This window comes from Leopardus geoffroyi, chromosome D3 (genome assembly GCF_018350155.1).
Source record: "Leopardus geoffroyi isolate Oge1 chromosome D3, O.geoffroyi_Oge1_pat1.0, whole genome shotgun sequence".
Taxonomy (NCBI): domain Eukaryota; kingdom Metazoa; phylum Chordata; class Mammalia; order Carnivora; family Felidae; genus Leopardus; species Leopardus geoffroyi.
In genome coordinates, this window is record NC_059339.1 from 77,619,220 (window position 1) to 77,641,763 (window position 22,544).

At 45.0% G+C, this 22,544-nt stretch overlaps 1 protein-coding gene across 3 annotated transcripts in view; it reads right to left on the reverse strand.

The window, feature by feature from the left end:
• The window catches only part of LMAN1 (lectin, mannose binding 1), a 34,320-nt gene extending 27,365 nt beyond the window's left edge, over nucleotides 1–6,955 (reverse strand). For all 3 annotated transcript variants that reach the window (XM_045457190.1, XM_045457189.1, XM_045457188.1), the window contains exons 1-5: nucleotides 6,681–6,955; nucleotides 3,191–3,345; nucleotides 3,002–3,109; nucleotides 1,963–2,024; nucleotides 518–617 (exon numbers count right to left, since the gene is read on the reverse strand). In XM_045457190.1, coding sequence (XP_045313146.1) covers nucleotides 518–617; nucleotides 1,963–2,024; nucleotides 3,002–3,109; nucleotides 3,191–3,345; nucleotides 6,681–6,918 — 663 coding nt within the window. In that variant the 5' untranslated portion in view covers nucleotides 6,919–6,955. The remainder of the gene's footprint in view (nucleotides 1–517; nucleotides 618–1,962; nucleotides 2,025–3,001; nucleotides 3,110–3,190; nucleotides 3,346–6,680) is intronic.
• Between the last annotated feature and the right edge of the window lie 15,589 nt (nucleotides 6,956–22,544).

The window sequence follows — 22,544 nt, forward strand, 5'->3', positions numbered from 1 at the left end:
CTCTGCCTGGTATATGCACCCCATTTAGGAAATTTCTATTTCCCCTTCTGGGTGCAGCTCAACTCTGAGCAACTATTCCTGACCCTCCCCGCTCCCACCCGGCAGTTTGGAAGATTCTATGCCCTTGATTACTTAATGGCATGCGTGTTGCAGCACGTGTCACATAGCGTAAGCAATGTTACAGAAGTGTCTCCACTCCACTAGACTACACGTTCTTTGGAGAAAATGACCTTTATCTTACTCGTATTTCTATCTTGCTGGCTTGCGTATGTATATGACGTGTGAGACACAGTAAGTCGGATGCTTAAGCATATACTGACGGCAAACCCACTGGCAAGGTGTTACAACACGTCGCCACTTACACCGAACTTTGAAGCCACTTCCGCCCTCTCACAGTGACTCTGAGTGTATAAACAATATCCAAATTTACATGCCTTTGATTTCTACCAAAGATTCAACCTGAAAGGTCATGCTGGAATACTGTCCATTCGATTATCTCCAAGTGCATGCTACGTACCGTCAGTGTTTTCTGGTAATACGTGATCTTTGCCCGGACAGGATAGGGTTTATTACGAAAGTCCCTCTGGCAACTCGCTAAAGCTTGACTGGCGCCATCACTACAGTATGAAGAAAAGGAAAACAGACAAAAAACGTAACAAAGCTTCCCGATATTTAAAAACTCACTATTTAAAATGACCAACGTCCAGAGAGATAAAACAACAGTAAGTTATGACAAAGTCTTGGGATACTTGAAGTTATTTATTCGGAAGACACAAAGTTAAGGCACGAGTTTTTTTCCCGTGATTCCTGCTGGAACCACGGAGAGCGTCAGAAGCCAGTGCTCCCATGTGCTGACCCCAAGAGGAAAGTCACCCCTCCCACGCGAGACTAGAGCCACAGTCCTTTACGGCCCAATCGAATACGTGTGGAGCTTTCAAAACTGCCGATTCCTAGACCCCCCCCCAAGTGAACTGAAGCAGACTCACAAGGAGTGGCCTTGGCACCCTCTACTTTAAATAGCTCCACGGGTGGTCATGATGAACCAGGAGGATTAAAAATCACTAAGGTAGGAAACAGTAAAAAAAAAAAAAGTGCAGATAAGTTAATTTTTCTTATAGTTTACTGACTGGCTCAAAGGTAGTTCCTCCCACAACAAACATGTAAAAATAAAAAATGTCCATACCTAATTCATACACAGCATAAATATACTAAACACAAGTTTTGTAGCCTGCTGAGAATCTTTAAATACAGCAACATGAAGGATGAATAAGGTGGCATACATTGCTTGGCCACTAGTCTGGTCAAGACTTTGAACTTTATTTTCCAAAGATAAAGATGAAAGAAACATGACTAATGGCATTACTGAGAACCAGGAACCTTTTATAAACCTTTCAACGTATTACATAACTTTAGGTTGAATAAAACAACACATTTTTATGTTTGAAATCTGAGGTGGTCCATAGAATGAACTTTAAAACAGGACCAAATTGGGGCGCCTGGGTGGCGCAGTCGGTTAAGCGTCCGACTTCAGCCAGGTCACGATCTCGCGGTCTGTGAGTTCGAGCCCCGCGTCGGGCTCTGGGCTGATGGCTCAGAGCCTGGGGCCTGTTTCCAATTCTGTGTCTCCCTCTCTCTCTGCCCCTCCCCCGTTCATGCTCTGTCTCTCTCTGTCCCAAAAATAAATAAACGTTGAAAAAAAAAAAAAATTAAAAAAACAGGACCAAATTAAAATAAGACCTTTCCACCAAGTTACAAAATATATCAAGAAAAGGAACAATCTTATTTCATCCGGAAAATATTCAGTCTATGGCCATACCACCCTGAACGCACCCGATCTCGGAAGCTAAGCAGGGTCGGGCCTGGTTAGTACTTGGATGGAAAATGTTCAGATTTGAAACAGTATATTTTCCAAGGTTTTCAAAAAGAAGCTGAAATCAAATAATATATAAAGCACACACTTACTTTTGATGGTCATAATGGATTTGTCCATTGTTGCCTATGATTACTATAGCAGGATTATTTTTCTAAAAACAAAAAGAACGCATTTGTTTTAAAGAATCCTTAGGTCGAAGAATGCTAGATCATTCTAGAAGTGCTATAAGGCCTCTTACATCTCTAAAAATTCTAGGGCTCAAAATGTTAAAATAATTAATAGGAAAGATTTCTACTTACTTAGAAAAATTTTAGTAAACTCTTCTAATCATTCAAAAACAGAGTCACTGAACACTTCAAGAAAGACTGATGATGTGCCCTGTGTGAATAATCAACTACAACACAGATGTGAGGAACCATTGTGAGCGTGGGAGAAGTGTGGGACCCAAGGGAGCTTACTAGCCAGAGGACTAACACACCTCAGCGTTCAAGAAGTCATTAAAGTTCTCCTTTAAAAGTGCTAATAATGACTTTTGACAATCAGCAGAGAAACTACCAGCTGAAACAAAGATCATCAATCTTAAGGCCGCTAACACATAAGTTAATTTTCCAATTCACAAGTAGACTTTGTTCCTACTGTTTTAGGCTCTCCTAAGGACAGCATCAGAGAAATTGATCAAAAAGTGAAGTGACTAACATATGAGAAAGTATTAACATGAAAAAGTATTAATATGTGAGCTAGTAGTAGTAATGCACGTGGATATTTTCATGAAAATAAACTGTAACAGTCTTCTAAACACTATTGGTTTCACTGCCTATGTCTAAATGATCCATGCTTATCCATCAAAATTACTAAGCATACACAGGGGGCTGGGGAGGGAGGTCATTGCAAAGTTCTCAGAGTTAGAGCTCCATTATGACCTCCAGTTGATGTATAACAAATCATGAACTCACAGCTTTAAATTTCTAAACTCCTGGCTACATAAAGACTAATCATCATTATTTAAAATACAGTTTGGAGAGTTCTCTACTACTAACCTGACAAAAGTGTTAAATAAACTAATTCCTCACAGCCTAACTTTGTTAGCAGGTACACTCAAGCAGGTAACAGTCCTGACAACAAGCATACCTTTCCGTCGTTGTCAAAAGAATCGAAAAATATTCCAACACCATTCCACATATCAGCTGATCCAAACACAGGACCCTCCAAGCCTTGATTTTCTGTATACCAAACTGCCTGTAAATATAAATAACAGGAGGCATTTAGAGGCTAGTGGTATATGCACTGATACACATTTTAGATGTTAAATTCTCATACCAGGCCATCAGCTCCAATTCGACCTCTTCCAGTCACTCGAAATGTCACCTCAACTTCCCAGTTTTCAAAGGCTGCTTTTGTCTTTGTCCACACTGATCCTCTTTGGCTTTTTAAAGAGGGTGCTATTCGAATTTGATCTGAACTTGGAATAGCATCTAAAACAAAAATCAGGGAAGGAAAGCTTTAAGTTATAATTAGGTAAAACTCAATGAACCATCACCAAACTGTTCCATATACCTATAGAGATCGAATTTGAACGCAGTAACCTGTACAAAAATTTTGTTAGGAAAAAATTACACATTGACAGTTTCAACTTTAAAATTTTAGATGCTTCTAACAGCTCCCTCGCCATCTTTTGAACAGTGAAATATCTCTGGAAAGAGAGAGAGAGAGAGAGAGAGAGAGAGAAAGAAAGAAAGAAAGAAAGAAAGAAAGAAAGAAAGAAAGAAAGAAAGAAAGAAAGATTGATTAAAGCTGCAACCATACACTAAAAATTCAAGGAGCAGGAGGGAAGAAATTATGGCTTAAAAAGCAAACCTACTATTTGATTCCCATGATATTCTTTTCCAAGTACCTCAAAAACTTGCATACTTTTTTTTTTAACTGCGAAGGATTTTACCAGTTTACAAATGTAGGAAGCTCAAACGGTGTGAAAGGAACATACCACTAGGAATCAAGACTTATTCCTAGTCTCAGTTCAGCTGTGTGACTTTGAGCAAATAATTCTCTTACTGTCTTGGGTTCACCATATGTTCACCTGTAAAATGAAGGGGCTGGGCTCAGTCACTTCCAGAAACACCCCAAAAGTTATATGCAAAATTCTGTGCATATATACATTCTTCTAGGGAGAGGGTCAATTGAATTTCAAGGCAATGAACAGTTTTTTAGCAACAGCAGATTCTCAAAGAGAATTGTGATCCCCAAAACAGTGGTCTGCATCTCTAAGCTAGGCTCAAGTCCCAGCTGCACCACTTGCTAGCTATTTGTACAAAAGTTACTCCATTTCTCTAACAACCTCACGGGCACAGAAGTATTTCAATAAATGTTAGCTAATCCTGTTAATAGAACTAGATATTATGAAAGCACCTATCGGGCCTAAGTTCAAACAATTCTAACACACCCTCTCAGATATTAACCAGTTCTGACATCCATGCTTGGAAATACCTGTATTATGTCTTTACAGCTAGGAGAAACTGACAAAAAGACAAATCGAGATATTTTAGTAAGATCAGTAACTATCTGTCACCATGACTTTCAAATGCGTAAAAGGGTGGGGCAGACATCATGGAAAGAGTACTGGCCACAGTATCAGAAGACCTTGATTTGTGTTCTGTTCTACTGACACTAGCTCTGTAACCTTTTCCAAGAACCTTAACCTTTCTGAACAGCAGTTTTTTTTTTTCATCTATAAAGCAGCTAACACCTGCCTTGCTTACAAATGATCAAATCAGAGAATGAAGGGGAAAGAGCCCTGAGACCTAGCTACAAAGGGTTACAAATTGTCGTGATCATTTTTGTGCCCTTATGAACCCAGGATGTGTGCTAACAGTACAAAAGGACATTAGAGTTAAGAAAAGAAACACTGTCGATTTGGCCTTCATTTGGGGATGAATGTAATGGGCCATGTTTAAACTAAATCTTAAATTTCTCTATTTGAAAAAAAACTGCTTTAAATAATGGCTCTCCAGGTAAAACGAAAAAGGAAAAAAATGATCAATGGAGTTAAGAAGACAGTGAGACTGTAAAAATTACAGTGATAATGAAAACAAGAAGTATTCACAGCAGGGATTCCTTGAGTCAGTATGTAGAAAAATCATGACTAAAATATTAATCCCCATATTTCACATTCAGTCTAGTCATCAACTTTAATTCACCCAGGTACTCTCTCGGACATTTTTGCAGCAAAGTTTGGTTGAGTACAGACTGTAGAGAAAGTCAAGGTAACTAATTTGAGTAGTTGGTTAACATTCCCAATTGGCTGATGTATGTGGTGTTAGGTGGCAAAGACAGAACAAGCAGGCAAGGGACAGATGCAGAAGTGAAAAAGTGGGAACAAATCCATCACCACTACTGAACACTTTATCCTCGTTCCAAAACAAAAACAAAAACTCCAAAAACCTGTGTTTGGCGCATCCGCATCATCTTTACATATTAGGACCGATATCACCTTGATTAACAAAAGCCCAGCCATATACCCTTGATGAGTGGGCACACAGTGAATACCTGCTGAGTAACAAAGTCTTTGCACTCCACTTCAAACACTTAATGACTTGGTCATTAAGTCAAATTGAAATTTTATACCTTTGAGTTTATACATTAATTTCAGTGAAACGGCTCTTACTAACAGTGTTTCCAATTCAGTCATCACTTTCTAGAAATGGGATATTCTATTTCAAGCACTGGACAATCTAACACAATGTATACAAACACCTTCTATAAATAATTGTTTCATGACACATAAAGATGGAACTCAAACTGCCAGACTTTTCACCCCGTATCAACGCATCTGCCACTTGGTTCAAAGGGTACATCTGATGGTCACTGAACAGAGCTTACAGCATGCCAAGTGTTATGGCTGGTTCCTTAGTCAGCAGTGACACATCAGCACTAGAAAGTACAGATTCGTTTTTTTCCACATATGTCAATGTGTAGCAAGGCCCTCTTATCTACCAACAGCGACAAACACACAGAGTGAATAAAACTCGGAGCACAGATTACTTCCAATTTGCAAAAAAACTAAAAATATCTTTTAAAAGGCTGCATCTGTTATTCTCCAGTGTCAAGTGCAGAAACAATCAATATGAAAAAAAAATCCCTGTTACTAAAGGGACAAGCGTGACTCTTGCTACATAATATGAGAGAAAAGCTCAAAGACCACACCAAGTCACTATGAGGCAAATTCAAGGTATTCCAGTAACATAACAATGTCCTCAGACGTAAAAAAAAAAAAAAAAAAAAAGACTCAAAAACTACTCTAAAACTAACGTATGCCATCTCCGGAGGCGTCAGTAGGTACTGGGTACAACCTGGAGCATTCACCATTGCTGACACCGGAGAAAAGACAGCAGGGGAGGCCCAGGAGAAGCGGGAAAGGAGGGAGGGAAGCTGCCTGAACAGGTCTCAGGTTGGGATGGCCAGGGGTGGGGCTGCGGGACGTCCCCGGCGAGACGTGGCATCAGGGTGAAACGCGATGCTTCGAAGAGAGTTGGAGTGCCTGCAAGTGTAGGAAAGTAACAAAACACCTCTACCCCGAACGGAAAGAACGGACGACATCACAGAAAAGAGGACAGGAGGACGAGGGGTGGCAGAATGGGGTTGGGGGGAGCCTTAGGGGGCAGGCGAAGAGAACCCTGCGGACCAGAGCCGACCTGCAGGAGGGGCTGCTGAGAAGGGTCCACCGCGCCAGTGGAGTGCAGCGGGGAGAGGGTGAAGAGGAGGAGACGCAAGGCGAGGAGGGGACCCTGGCCCCCCGCCCTCTTTCCCGGCTTACTCCCCGCGTGGGCCCAGAAGGGCACTGTCCCGTCGCTTTGCACCAGGTGCGGCCCCTTGAAGCTGTATTTGTACTCGAAACGGCGGTGCGGCGGTGCGGCTGCCGTGCCCGCGGCACCAGCGGCCGCGGGGTCGCCTCCCATGCCGTCGCCCCCGGCGAAACGACTAAGCGACAGCAGCAGGGCGCAGAAAAGAGACCGAACTCTGGCCTGGGGACCCCTATGCCTGGATCCCGCCATCTTGGATTCTGGGAAGCGGAGGCCGGCGGGAGGAGGAGGGGCGCGGGAGCTACGGACGGCCAACAGGGCGCTCGCTGATTGGCGGAGCCCGAGGGACCCCGAGGGCAAGGGTGAGCCCCGCCCCCGGCCTCCGCCAGCCCGGCGGCCGCAGGACTCGGGGCATCTGTGGGCGGGGCCCCGTGGGAGGGGGCGGGGCCTGGAGGCGGCGCTGTCTACGCGCCCCGCCCGTCCTCTCCCGGGCGGGAAAGGGTCTCCCACATTCCCTTCCCAGGCGACGGGGAGCGTTGGGGGAGCACCGCACACGCTTCCCTGCAAGAAGCTTTCTCCTGCCTCCTAACACACGTTAGAGGTGGAATTCGCGAGCCCTAACGCCTGTGGACTCCCCACATCTGTCTTCCCTGCCTACAATAAACCGTTCCAGTACTAGAAAAAAGTCTTTTTTTTTTTCTTTTTGATGTGATACCAATTGTTCAGCAGCTGGTTTTCATTAGGTGGACTTTGCAGAAACAAGTCTTTCCAGAAACAAGGCATAGGTACCAATATGATGGTCCCGGCTCGCTGAGCTCCATCAGCCTGTGTTAGGGCCATGAATATTAACCTAGGGAGTTTGGATATTGCCATTGAAAGTAGGAAGTGTCTGTAATGGCCTTAAAGGAGAAAAAACGGGCAGGTTCTTGTTGAAAGAGAACACCTAGACGAGAGGCGACTAGTGTCTGGAGTGAAACGTGAGTGGGACAATAGAAACAAGAAGCAAGAGAGGGAACTTGACAGCGAATAACTTCAAAACATAAGACTACCGGGTTCTCCCCTGATCCCACCTCAACAGGCCCTCCACCTTGTATTTCTTTAGGTTTGGCTTTCAGTTGAGGTAATGATAGCCTGGCTGGATATTACTAAATACCTGCACACTATCCGTTCCTCCTTCTGTCCTGATTAACACACCCTTTTGTTCAGGGTGGCAATATATCCAGCTGAAATACTCATTTCTCCAGCCTGCAGGGCATCTAATGAAAGGTCTGAAGGAATCACTTACCAAATCAAAAGGTAAAACCTCACTAGATGAAGGGGGTCCCTTTCCCTGTTTGTCCTTCTTCCTGCTTAAAATGTGTATGCAATGTCTGGAGAGCAGCAGCCATCTTGTGACCGCTAAAAATGATGGCACAAGAAGCCAGGAGGGCCCCTATCTTTAATGATTGTCCTGAGCTCCCAAGTCTGCCTCTTCCAGACTTCTGTCTTCTGAGATAAGACCCTCACTCATTTAAGTTATTATTTCCGGGTTTTGTCACCTGCAATCCTAACTGATAATCATAGCTCACATGTACCATGTATCAGGCACTATTCAGGGTGATAAACATACATTTACTCATTTAGGAGGAAATTAAACCAATATTTTCATCTAACATCAAGGCCTTGCCCTAGCTATTTCATTGATAAGAAATAGACCTCTTGCTCAAACTATCTGCCTGTCTTCCCTAAATAGTATGTCGAACATGTGAAAAGCCCTTCTTCAAGCTTCACCAATTATAAATCAGTCACGGAATGGGAAGGCTTGTTTACAATAGGATGATGTTTTATATTAAGGTCAATCCCATATTATAAGTTTTTTTTTTTTTAATATATAAGTTCTGTAAAATACAACAAGAAGGGATTTTCTACTACTCTCCAATGCCTGAGGAAATTTCAATTTTTAAGTCAAACTTGCGGAAGGCCCTCCCCAGCCTACTGAGCCCAGCACAAGGCTGAGAAATGAGCTCACTTTGGTAACTGATTCTTTGTAACTCTTTCTTGGTAAGAGCCAGCCAGAGGAGTCTAGTTGTATGCCTCTTCTATGAGAGCAAAAAGTATCTTAGATGCCAGAAGATTGATAGGACTATCCCATTTTAAAAACCTATGGTAAGACTAGGGGCGCCTGAGTGGCTCAGTTGGTTATGCGGCCTGCCCTGCCGACTCTTGATTCCGGCTCAGATCTTGATCTCACTGTTTGTGAGTTCCAGCCCTGCCTCAGGCTCTGTGCTGATAGTGCTGAGCTTGCTTTCGATTCTCTCTCTGCCCCTCCCCCACTCACTCACTGTGTCTCTCTCAAAAGTAGAATAAACTTCAAACCTATGGTGATGTTTTGCTTTTAAATGAGTGACGAGACTAGGAGCAGATTGGGAGTGTTTTTTCCTCCTGGTCTTTCCACTCACTGAGGTAGCCTTGTGGATCAATGTGGTGTTTTCCATAATTGGTGATCAATTTGAATTTTTTTTTAATCCATCTACATTCCCCTTACCAGTGATATTCATTATTGTTGTCTGAAGTCGGGGATAAAAAATCTATGGGCCATTAAAAAAAAAAAAAATCTTCTATGTCCATGAGACACTTCAGTGACCTTATAATAGACCCTCATTTTCATTTAAGCTCGCTGGAAAAAATTTCACTTAGTTGTAGCAAATATAGTGTTAAAACTAAGGTTACGTGACAATTCGTTAGTTGCGTTAATGGCTTAACTAATCTGGGGGCCGCATAATGACTTTAAATCAATCATACTTGATAAGAGTAATGAACATGAGGATATTATCTGCTTGATCCTTCAGTGTGTGATCATTCATTCATGCATGTGTTCATTTGTATTCACTCATTAAGCATAACTGAGTACTCCACTATCCTAAAGGCCAGGTAGTAAGCATACAGCCTCAATAGAGAATTCAGATTTAATCTTTTGTACATATATATTTTTTTAAGATTTTATTTTTAAGTAGCCTCTACAACCAACATGGGGCTCAAGCTTACAACCTTGAGATCAGGAGTCACACGCTCTACTGACTGAGCTAGCCAGGTACCCCCATAATATATTGTACTAAAGGGGATGCTTTGGGCTACAGAAACAAACAAAACTCAATTGAAAGTGGCTGAAACAGTAAGGAAAACTATTATCTCATGGAACTGTAAGTTAGAGGTAGGACTGGGTGCAGGAAGTTACATGGCTCTGTTGCGCATCTTTTTTTTTTTTTTTTTTTTTTGAATGTTTATTATTTTTGAGAGAGAGACAGAGAACAAGCAGGGTAGGGGCAGAGAGAGAGCGAGACACAGAACTGGAAGCAGGCTCCAGGCTCCGAGCTGTCAGCACAGGGCCCGATGCGGGACTCAAACTCACAGACCATGAGATCATGACCTGAGCTGAAGCCGGTCACTTAACTGACTGAGCCACCCAGGTGCCCCTGTGCATTTTTGAAAGTTCCTTGGCTCTACTTTGTATTGACTTTATCCTTGGGCTTCTCTCCAGCTTCTAAGATGGCAGTTTCTTCTTCATATTCCATGGGAGAGAGAAAAAAAAAAAAATCTCTTCCAACGTTGGAATCAAACGTCTGTTCTTTATTCAACTTAGGTTACGTGCCTATCTTTGGAACATTAACAGTAGCCAAGGGAAAACCACTCACTGAGATAAGAGGATGGGATTACTAGATTTGGTTAAGAACAGTGGCACCCCCTTGGGGCGCCTGGGTGGTTCAGCCCGTTGAGCATCCGACTTTGGCTCAGGTTGTGATCTCGCGGTCTGTGAGTTCGAGCCCCTCGTTGGGCTCTGTGCTGACAGCTCAGAGCTTGGAGCCTGTTTCAGATTCTTTGTCTCCCTCTCTCTCTGACCCTTCCCTGTTCATGCTCTGTCTCTCTCTGTCTCAAAAAATAAATAAACATGAAAAAAAAAAAAGAAGAACAGTGGCCCTCAAATCTCACTGTGATTCAGGATTACCTGTGGAACTCTGTCCCCAACATTCACAGTTTAGTAGGTCAAGGATGGGCCCTCAATCCCTCAATGCTGTGTGTTTGGGAACCCTACTGTGAGAATCACCGGCTTAGACAAGTCATGATCTACCTCAGGAAGTGGGGAAGGAGTCAGCTCTGCTGGGCCACCTGGGCTACATACGTGTGGGAGGGGTGACTCTTTGACCAAAGCTGGAGTTCTGTTTAGAAAGAAGGTTGACACGAAAGACCAAAAGACAAGAAGCAGCATCTCCTACACACGTTTCGGCAAAAACTTGATAATGTCCTAGCTTTTATAGACGATTAAGGCTGCAAATGAAAGAGGGATCTACATTAGGGGGACATGACAACTGATTATAAGAACAAAGAGTTTTCAAGGTTACACCATAGTTCAAATAATCAGATCCTTCTAATCAACAGGGATACAAGATGTAACATTTCTAAGGAAGGTGGACACCGAGTCATATCTAGCCTCTGCATAGAACAGTTTCTCCCCTCTTTGGATCGCCTTGTGGAGTCATTATTGTCTCTGCAAGGCCTGTGTGTAACTGCTAGGGCAAGGCCATAAGCAACTTGCTGACATCCTTCTCAGGATGGTTTTTAATTAGGATACCTTTTTACTTTTTACCTTTTTACTTTTTACCTTTGAGAGTGTGATAATGGAACGTTTTGAGTGGTCAATCTTTTTAATCAGCTGTCTCTGCGCCCATTTGCCAAAGCAGAGTAAGAGAGACCAAAAGGGGTTTCCCAGAGCGTGTTCCTTAAAACTCCCCGGGTACCAAGAGATGCTAGGAGATACTAGGAGCCTAAGAGTTTTATAAGTAAGTGTAGGAGACGCGAATGTTCCTATGCACAGTAAAGTGTTAAAAATGCATAGAAATCCTCTAGGGGTGAAACCCAATTGATGTCGTTTTAGGACATTTCCCCAAGTTATTTGATTACAGGAGCCTTTTTGCACAACACTTGTTAACATACTGCAGGACTTCTGTCTTGTGGAACACACTTTTGGAAGTGCTGAACAAAAGGACTTTACCACACCATCGAGTCAAGGACAATCTCAGTTTGTTTCCATTAGTAACCACTCCAAGTTTTACCAAACTTCTCTCTAAAAGCAATTCACTCTGATGGCTAATCTGAGGATACCATAGACAAAATCAATATCTGAATGTTTCACACACACCATGAGTAAGCTATGATCAAATGTAATAAAATGATTTTCATAGAATTTCGCTACTAATCTCTCCTTTGACCACTTCAGGTGGACAAAATGAGGGCTTCTGATGCCTTATACACAACAGATTCTTAAATATTTTTAAAGGTGGTACATAGCGGAGAAATATAGTCACGAACACGCAAAGCTTTATGTGTAATGAGTTGAGCATTCTGATTGAACAGGATTTTGGCAATTTGCCGACAACTCCTTCAAAAGTCTGAACGAATATGAGGTGTCCACTCGCAAATGGTGTTTATTTCTAACACATTCAATTCAGTTGAGTTTCCTAAACACTTCCTGGATGGATACCTGTGAGATTCCAGGGTCTCTACTGTTTCTAGTCTGTTCCTTTCACAGAGAACTATTTATAGTATTTAAAATTTTAAGACAGTTCCTTTTCTAGAAGTTAAGCTTCTAGAACTACACTCAATGGTGTCATTATAGTCTAGATGAATAAACACCTAGTAATGCTGAGTGTATGCTCTCGTGATCATTGTCATTCCATACTTGAATTTTCTCATATTTTGCTTCCGAAAACCATCTGAAGAGGCATCTTATTAGGTGCATTCTAAAGATCCCTCCTTCCACTAATCTCCCTTTGAGACCTACATAATGTAAGGGAGGATATGCCAATGCCCCATCTTTTTTTTTTCCCCAAAGGGTTTACTTTCTGTTTTTTAAAATTGTTTCTTCTGTTCCCTTGCTCGTCCCAAACTGGGCACCTGAAGCTCGGTAATTGCACAGATTAAATGCATAGAGAACCCTGCAGTTGTGGTAAAAATATGTGCTTAAATTTAAAGCAGTTAGTTACCAATGGATGCAGGATCCTGCACCAGAATGAGTCTGCTCAATATTGACACAGTGAATTGTCCTGAGAAGATTAAACCACAACTAGAAAAGCAGGCGGAGGAACAGTGAGTGACAGGGGCTTTATGGGGGGGCAGGGCCTCCCAGGGGGAGAGTTCATCTCCTTGCTCAAAGAGACGCCTTCAGGGATCATGTAACTTGAATTCCCTGTGAATTCACTGTCATCTTAGCTTGACCAGCTCTGGAAGAACATATTAACCTCCGCTTGTGATTTTCAGAGAACCATTCTAATTTAGCAAGTAATTAAGGGTCACATGCGGGATAAAGAGCTGGATAATCTTGGATTACCCACAGGAAGCTTTGTCTCCAAGGCAACCCCCGGGGGAGGGGCCGTTAATGCAAAGGCCAGCCGGTTAATGAACTGGGAATGGTAACTGGCTCCCAGAGCCGGTTGAGCCAGGGAAATAGAAATAACAATCATATTGCTAGGGAATGATTCCCCGATAGAAAATCAACGTTTCAAAAGCCATCGCGGGCTGAACATGTAGCGAAAGGATGTGATTGTCACTATTCCGCTAGATCAAGCCTGTGGATCTAAAATTAGCTTCTCTCGAATTCAAGCTACACTGGTCTTTATTTATGAATTCTAGCCTCGTCTCCAGCTGAATCCTCCCGTTTCAGGGCTTCCTATGACCTAATTACCCCACAGCCTCGTTTCTCCAGAGGGGCAGCCTCAGTAACTACACCAAGGCTGGGAGATTGGCCCAAGGGACCTTTGGAAGAGGAGACAAAGGTGGCATTGTCCAACAGAGGCTTTGATATCTCACGCTGGGCTAAAAACTAAGATAAGGTTGCACAGATAAGCACCCTAAGATTTCTGACCAGGTTAGTAGAGGTGGAAGGGGAGGGGACCGAGGACCTAATGCGGAAGTCAAAGGCAGCCCCACAAGGAAACCCAAGTGGGACAGAGCGGAGACTTCGAGCACCGGGCTGACTCCTTCAGGAACCTCTTTCTCCCCGGTGGCCAAGGCTGAGTCTCACGTGAACTCATGAACTTCATGAGTTCACAACTTCGTGAACGCTCGTTCGCTGCCCTCCTTTAAAAGCTTACTGAAACGCATCTCACACTCAACTGTCTGTCCTGTGTCAGTGTTCACGAGCAGTCTCTCCTGCCTTGCTTTTGGGTCCCTTTTGCTTGTGAGTCATGGTGTATTCGGCCAATATTCTATAAACATTTACTAAGAATCAATTGTGAGGTGGGCACCGTGTTGGGTGCTGGAGATAAAAAAGATATGGTATCTGACGGCCGAGGTTCACAGACCAGTGAAAGTGCCGGGTGAGCAAAGCAGAAGTGTGCCATAAACTCCGAGATAAATGCAGCCAGGCATACACAGGATGCTGTACATTCTTGGATATTCAGTCATTAAAAAAAATTTTTTTTTAACCTTTATTTATTTTTGAGAGAGACAGAGACAGAATGTGAGTGGGTTAGGGGCAGAGAGAGATGGAGACACAGAATCCGAAGCAGGCTCCAGGCTCTGAGCTGTCAGCACAGAGCCCGACGCGGGGCTCGAACTCACGAACCATGAGATCGTGACTTGAGCCGAAGTCGGACGCCCAACATACTGAGCCACCCGGGCACCCTTGGATAATCAGTAATAAGAGAGCTGCTAACAAGAAAGATGATTTATCACTAAGGCCAATGGGGTGGTTGACAAAACCACAGCACTTGAGGATAGGCTTTTGGGAAATGTTGGCATTGAAAGTATCAGCTCGTAATCACTACCTCAAGGCACAGATGAAAAGCAGGGGTGATGAACTTCTGGGCTAAGGAAGAGAAGGGTGAAGAGCAGGGAAGATGTTTTGGCAGATTGACTCCAGCCTCCTTACCAGGAACATCCGCCCAGGATGATGTGTTTTCAGCCTCTGCTGGGGTATGCACGCCTTTGAGCAAATTCTTCCATCGGGACAGATTTGAGTACGTGAGAGAAGAAAGCGATCCAAAACTTACCAGGCTTAGATGACAGGAAATGGAAAGAGACAATTCGGTTTAACATGACAGTAAATTGGACCAGGACCGATATCACGGTCTTCGGGAACCAGTCTTAAGATTCCATGACACAGAGATACAAAGGCTGGTGGGATGTGTGAAGGTTGTGCGTTTATTTAGGAAACTGCTCTCCTGATAAGGGAATGAATGCCCAGCGTTGACCAAAAGATGAGAAAGACGAAAGGAAACCCATGCTCTGGGCAGTTGAAACCCAAATAAGACCACTCCATGAGAGGCAGGGCCCCGAAGAAGGTCCAAAGAAATTCAAAGTCTTTAGGCCCAAAGGCAAAAGAGAATAAAGGGACACCAGGTCCTACCAAGGGAAAGTGAAAGCACTTTGTTGTTTAGTGGAGACACTCAGATGAGGAGGATGGGGCTTGGGAAATCTCCTAGTGGAGGCAGAGGACTCTAGGGGAGATGTTCGCCCGCCACATGGGATGGGCTGAGGTAAGGGGGCCTCGTATTTTCCATTCTGTATTTGTAAACAGATATAAAAGCACTGGGGTGGGGAGGGAAGCAGATTTGAGAGCAGAAACAATGAGCCAACTGGGAGGTAGAAATAAACGGAGGCCATTTGTCTGATGACTGTTTAAATGGTCTGGCAGCACGCAGGCAGGTGCTCTGCACCTATGATTATGGTCATGATTTATAACCTTCTCTGGGTTAGAGTTCAGACAGGCGCGGCCACATCGAAAAACCACAACAAGGGCCTAAAACTGCAATCAACTCAGTAACTCATTTAATTAGCATCTGTAGTTCTCATCTATGTGCTGCGTCCCGCTCCAAGCAAGGATAGAACAATGAGCCGGGCAGAGGAGGCCTAGGGCTCAGTGTTTTACATGCTCATAACGGGAGACAGACAATAAAACTATCAACAGATTTAAAAAAAATTTTTTTTTGGGGCGCCTGGGTGGCGCAGTCAGTTAAGCGTCCGACTTCAGCCAGGTCACGATCTCGCGGTCCGTGAGTTCGAGCCCCGCGTCAGGCTCTGGGCTGATGGCTCGGAGCCTGGAGCCTGTTTCCGATTCTGTGTCTCCCTCTCTCTCTCTGCCCCTCCCCCGTTCATGCTCTGTCTCTTTCTGTCCCAAAAAAATAAATAAACGTTGAAAAAAAAATTTTTTTTTTAATGTTTATTTATTTTTGAGAGACAGAGAGAGACAGAGCGCGAGCAGGGGAGGGACAGAGAGAGAGGGAGACACAGAATCCGAAGCAGGCTCCAGGCTCCGAGCCGTCAGCACAGAGCCCGATGCGGGGCTCGAACCCACAAGCTGTGAGATCATGACCTGAGCTGAAGTCAGGTGCTCAACTGACTGGGCCATCCAGGCACCCCTCAACAGATTTTTTAAAAAGGAAATTTCAAATTGTGATATTGATAAATGCCACGACACCCACCAACAACAATACCAAAAACAAACGGAAAGGGATCGAGAGTGAGTGGCCGGATTGGGTGAGCTGGTGAGGGCTGTGAGAAGGCCTCACCATGGGGAGACATTTGATCTGAGGACTAAGGGAGGCAGCTAAGTGAGGATCAGGGGACAGAGTGTCCCAGGCAGAAGGGACAGATAGTGCAAAGTCCATGGGACAGGAAAGCTGTGGCTTGTTCAGGGAGCAGAAGAGAAACCAAGAATGACTGGGGTATGGTCAGAAGTTGGAAAAGGGTACGAGATGCTGGAAGACCGCAGGGGCTTTCTGAACACGGTGAGGAATTTGAATCTTATTCAAATGGTTGCAGGAAGCTACTGACGTGTTTCCAGAAAGGGACTACCATCATCTTCCTCTGTGATCTGTGCCAATAAATGAATCTCATGGACCAGTGGCACCAGTATCGTCTGGAAGTTTGTTAGACACGCAGATCGCAGACCCCTCCCCAGAACAAGGGCATCGGAATTCATCTACCTACCACCTATCTATATTTTAAAGTTCTATTTATTTATTTCGAAAGACAGAGAGTGCGTGCACGCCGTGTGGCGGAGGGGCAGAGAGAGAGAAAGAGAGAAAGAATGCCAAGCAGGCTCCGTGCTGACAGCCCAGGGCTCTCTCTCATGAGCCATGAGGTCATGACCTGAACCGAAATCAAGAGCTGGACGCTCAACCAACTGAGCCACCCAGGGGCCCCCCACACTGTCTATTTTCACAAGATCACCGGGCGCTGCACGTGTAGGTAAAACTTTGAGAAGCACTGCTGTGATCGTATTTGTGATTTTAAAAGACCCCGAGGCACACCTCCTAAGGGGACGATAATTGAAAAAAAAAAAAAAAAAAAAAAAAAAGGTGTCGGTGAGCTTGTAGAGAAGTGGGCACGCTAGTTCATGGCTGGTGGGAATGTGAAATGCTGCGGTCGTTATGGAAACCAGTTTGGCTGCCGTTCAATAACGCAAACATAAGTCAGCATATGACCCAGCAACTCCATTCCTGAGTGCACATACCCAAAAGAATTGCAAACAGGTGTTCAAAGGAAAACTTGTCCGTGAATGTTTGTAATGGCACTTAGTCACAAGAGCCAAAAGGTGGAAACGACTCAAATGTCCATTGACTGGCCAAGGGGAAACAAAAGGTGGTTAATCCATGCAATGGGATATTATTACCCAGCCTTGAAAGAAATGAAGAGCTGATATGGGCTATAATACAATCGACCCTTGAAAATGTCATGCATGCTACATGAAAGAAGCCAGGCACGCTAGGTCATATACTATGTGACTCCATTTATATGAAGCATTCAAAATAGGCAAATCTACAGGGACAGAAAGCAGACAGGTGGTTACCAGGGGCCGGGCGGGGGTGGGGGAAGGCCGTGGTGGAGAATGGAGACCGACTGCTTAATGGGTCTAGGATTCCAGCTAGGGGTGGTGACAATGTTCAGGAACTAGATAGTGGGGATGGTCATACGACCCTCTAAGTGTACTAACTGTCGCTAATAGCAAATTTTATGTTACGTGCGTTGTACCGTAATTTAAAAAAAAAAAAAAAAAAAGAACTGTAAAGAATAAGAGTGGAAGACACATCAGATCGTGTTTCCTCAAGGGCCACTCGTGGGTGTAGTGTGTGGTTGCGAAACTGTATTTTGATTTTGTAACATTTCATGAATGATCAGGATAGTAAAACTTTATTTTTTTAACAATAAACTTAAAACTTTATTTATTTATTTTGAGAGAGAGAGAGAGAGAGAGAGCAAGTGGGGGCAGGGCAGAGAGCAAGGGAGAGAGAGAGAGAATCCCAAGCAGGTTCCATACTGTCACTGCAGAGCCGGCTATGGGGCTCGAACTCACAGACCATGAGGTCATGACCTGAGCCAAAATCAAGAGTCAGTTGCTTAACCCCTTAACCGACTGAGCCACCCGGGTGCCCCAGGATAGTGAAACTTCAAAATGCACACACATTGCTTTGAGAAACACACGCTAACAGAGCTGGTAGTAACTTGCTGGAAGCTAAAATTAGAATGTTCTTGCCTAAATTAGATCTGAATCAAGTAGCATGCAGTTCAACAAGGTCGAGCAGAGGAACTGAAAAAAGGTACAAGAGATAAAAAAAAAAAAAAAAAAAAATCAGGGAGTTAGAAGCCATGGCCAGAGGGAGCTCTGGGGACAGAAAGTCAATTTTGGTAACTGGATTCACATAGGGGTGGGTAGACTACAGATCACATAGAAACCATCCGGTTGGATCACCATTCCATTCAACATGGCTCAGACACATTCTCGAACTGCGTTTCCAACGCTGGGGCTGGTAACATGGGAAGCACAGGAGAACCATGCATTGGTTAGATTTAGATTATGAACACCCGTGAAGAGAAGTTTGGCAAATCCATTCACTTATTGGTCCTCCACCCTCGTCCAGTCTCCTGGTCACCTGCCACAGCTCCGTGTCCTGAGAGGGAGTAGCGTATGAGAGCTCTGGGTCTAGAGTGGTCTTGAATAATGCCACCACCGTTTATTGGGTGTGATAACGGGGCAAGTCACTTAACCCTCTGTTTGCTCAACTGTAAAACACGGGATTCCGATTCAGAGTTGTGAGAATGAATTGAGTCAATGCATGGAAAAGACTCGGAGAAATGCTTGGAACCCCGGAGTCACTCGATCCCATTAGCCGCCAGTTACCCCTACTCGGCAGAGCGCTGGGATCATGGAGAGAGTAAGATGTTCTCCCTGCGATGGCAGAGCTCACAGGGAAGCAGCTGCAGTGCCCCCTGCCAAACACAAAGGAAGAGGTGGGCACGAGGTGCTCTGGGGTCCCGGAGGGACTTTAGTTTTCCCCGGGAGGAAATGTGAGGGTTCCAAGACCGGGGGACATCCGAGTAGATCAGGAGAGGGATGGCAGTCGTTGTAGCCAGAGGGGACAGTATGTGCAGAGGTCAGAGGTGGGCAAGACCTAGCTTCCTTGGGGAGTTGTGATTGGTTTAGTGCAGCTGACACAGGGTGTGAGGGGGTCATCCCTGCAGATGAGCGGGAAAGCCGGCCCTCCCAGCTTCTGGTGGTTGCCAGTGTGTTTTGGGCATTTCTTGTGGTTATATCCGTCCGTTTTAGTCTCTGTTCACATGGCCCGCTTCTCTGTGTGTTTCTGTGTCTCAATTTGATTCTTTTTTATAAGGGGACTAGTCATTGATGTCCACCCTGGGGCACCCGGGTGGCTCAGTCGGTCGAGCATCCCACTCTTGATTTCCGCTCAGGTCGGGATCTCATGGATTCGTGAGTTCGAGCCCCACATGGGCTCTGTGCTGACAGAATGGACCCTACTTGAGATTCTCCCTCCTTCTCTGCCCCTCCCCCACTTGCACTCTCTCTGTCACTCTCAAAATAAATAAATAAACTTAGGGGCGCCTGGGTGGCTCAGTGGGTTAAGCGGCCAATTTTGGCTCGGGTCATTGTCCCGTGGTTTGTGAGTTTGAGCCCCACGTCAGGCTCTGTGCCGACAGCTCAGAGCCTGGGGTCTACTTCTGATTCTGTGTCTCCCCCTCTTTACTCCTCCCCTGCTCATGCGCTGTCTCTCTCTCAAAAATAAAATAAACATTAAAAAAGTGTTTTTTTAAAAATAAACAAAAGTCCACCCTAACCCAGGATAGCCTCATTTTAACTTGTATACATCTGAAAACACCCTATTTCCAAATGAGGTCTCATTCAAAGGTACGGGGCTGGGGGGTGGGACTAGAACATGTCTTTCGTTGTAGGTGGGGGAGATACAATTCAACCTAAGGCAGGGACTGGCCTTTTAAGACCAGGGGAGAGACGCACGTAAATATATATTTTATGTGGATTGCTCTGGGGGTTTGAGATGAGGAAATGGGAGGACCGCGAGATGTTGGAGGACCACTTAGGGGTTTATTGCAAAACAGTGAGAACTCCTGAGGCCTGCACAAAGGTCACCTTTAAGAATGCTGAGCCATCAGAAGCACCAGCCGGTCTCATTGGAATTTGGGGCAAGGACAGTTCATAGGCAGTGAGGAATGTGTCCTTTTACCAGGAGACGAATGGGGTCTGGTTCTGAGAAGGCACTGACGATTCTTTCTGCCATCCCATCCAGTATTTCATCGGGTGTGACAAGCTGGTGATATTTTTGTTGGCACATAGAACGTGTTTAGTAAATATTTTGATCAAAATTAAGAAAAAAACCCAACCCACGAGTAAATGGTAAGTAATGCTGTCGAAACCATCTAGAGGCAAAATGAAATATGACAAAAGCAAGAACGTGAAAACTATGCCCAGGCAAGATGGCCTCTGTCTATCCAAACCTACCACTTAACCTCGCGAACTTGCCCAAGTTCTGTGGTCCCCAGGAAGCTGGCCCCTTCCCGGTGTGCGCCGGGTTCACCTCTGAACTCCGAAGCTTCTCTTCTCCAGAAAATCGTCACTTGCTTCTACCATTGCCCACAGGTCCTCCGGTAGACCCTTGGGCCTTGGGGTTCTCCTCCTTCTGCTTAATTCTGGCCTGGAATTCTGGCCTGGCTCCACAAAGCTTTTCTCTGATCAGGAGGTTTCAGGAGCACCTCCTACAGTGCTCCTCTTGTATACTCTGTGATTCCCCTGATCACGGGGTCCTCCCCCTTCCAGCACCGCCCCCTGTAGACCAGGACTGCAGGACTCGACTGGACTTCTCACATGCCCCCAGCACCCACCACAGAGCAGGAAAACAGTCTGCTCTCAAGAGGTACTGGGAGCAGGAGTGACCAATGAAGGGGGACCATCGGTGTCCTTTTCTTTGGCAGCGAATGTCTCACATTTGGTACATTCTGAGAGATGGCGATATTCTAACTCCATCACTACGTCCTTTATTAGTTGGATAGTTCTATGAAAACCAGCTTCTCATCCATTTAATTTGATCTTCTGTTCTTACAAGGGCAGGAAAACTCTTGATTCTTTCCTTTCTTTTTTTTTTTTTAAGGTTTATTTATTTATTTTAAGAGAGAGAGAGAGAGAGAGAGAGATGGCAGAGAGAGAGGGAGAGAATCTCAAGCAGGCTTCATGCTGTCAGCACAGAGCCCAACGTGGGGCTGGATCCCACAAACTGTGAGGTCGTGACTTGAGCTGAAATTGAGTTGGACGCTTAACCAGCTAAGCCACCCAGGCGCCTTCCCTCTTCCTCCTCCCTTTCCTTCTCCCTCTTCTTCTCCCTCTCCTCCAACAGTTCCAAACTAAAGAGTTAGTTCCCAGGCATCATCCAGGAGTGACCTATGTGTTTTTGTTGTTGTTGGCATTCTGTGGGATGATGTCATTTTGAACTCGTGGCTTTATTGTATTTGATGCACTTTGTTCCACTTCCATTATTATCCAGGAGCCCTGTTCTCTCATCTTGCCATTGGCATGATCTGTGAGGCAGTCACTTGCCTTTCTGGATCTTCCTTTCTTCCTTATCAAATTGGGAGATGTGTCTCCACTTTCTGGCCCTCCTGTGTCTCAGACCTCAAAGCTATTTTTTCCGATGGAGTCCATTAAATAATTATATAACTAGGTTCAATTTCATTTTTGTCTGTGCACCTTAGTTTATGAAATTCATTTGTAAAACGTAAACATCATTAGATACACGTTCGGGTTTTTTTTTTTTTTTTTAATATTAAAAAATATGGCCACCGAACTAACAGAGGCCACATTGATTGACCCTTCTGCTTGCTCTTTCAGAAGCTGCAATCAACTGGCAAATAGCGTCCCCCGCCTCCTGCTGAAGCATCTGCGAAGGCTCTGCAGATTGCGGTGTGGCCTCGCTCCCCCCCCACCCCGCCCCTGCCGACTCGACCCCCATCCCCAGGCTGCTCATTAACTCATTAGAAGCTGCTTTGAGGGCAGCTGAGGGGAGGTTTTGCTGTCTGCTGACTGTAGCTCCAAGCACCTGCCTCAGTGTCACCTGGAGACCTTTGGGAAACGTGTCCCACGAGATCCATACTCCGGCATCACCCACAGCTTTTCCTCCGCAGCATTTCTGACAGCATCAGGAATCAGGACAATTCTTGCATCAACCTTTGTGCAATGCCTGCCTCCCGTCCTGGACAAGAAGCTCCATGAGGGCAGGTGGTGTTGGGTTTTGCTCACCTTCATAGCCCCTGTGCTCAGCTCAGGGTATGGGGCTCTGCAGGCATCCCGGGACTTGTTCGATGCTGAATGCACAGGTGCGCGAGGAACCAGACGCAGTGGTTTGATGGCAAGCCACCCGGACACACAGAGACCTTCCTTTTGATGTTCCAATTGTCCGCGTACAATTAAAGAAGGATTTTGCCCCTGGGGGCGGGGCTGACACATAGGTCTAAGTATCCGACTGTGTGTGCAGATCCACGTGTGTGTATGCAACGGCCAGCAGGGCCCTCCTGTTCGAATCTAACATACCCAGGGACTTCAC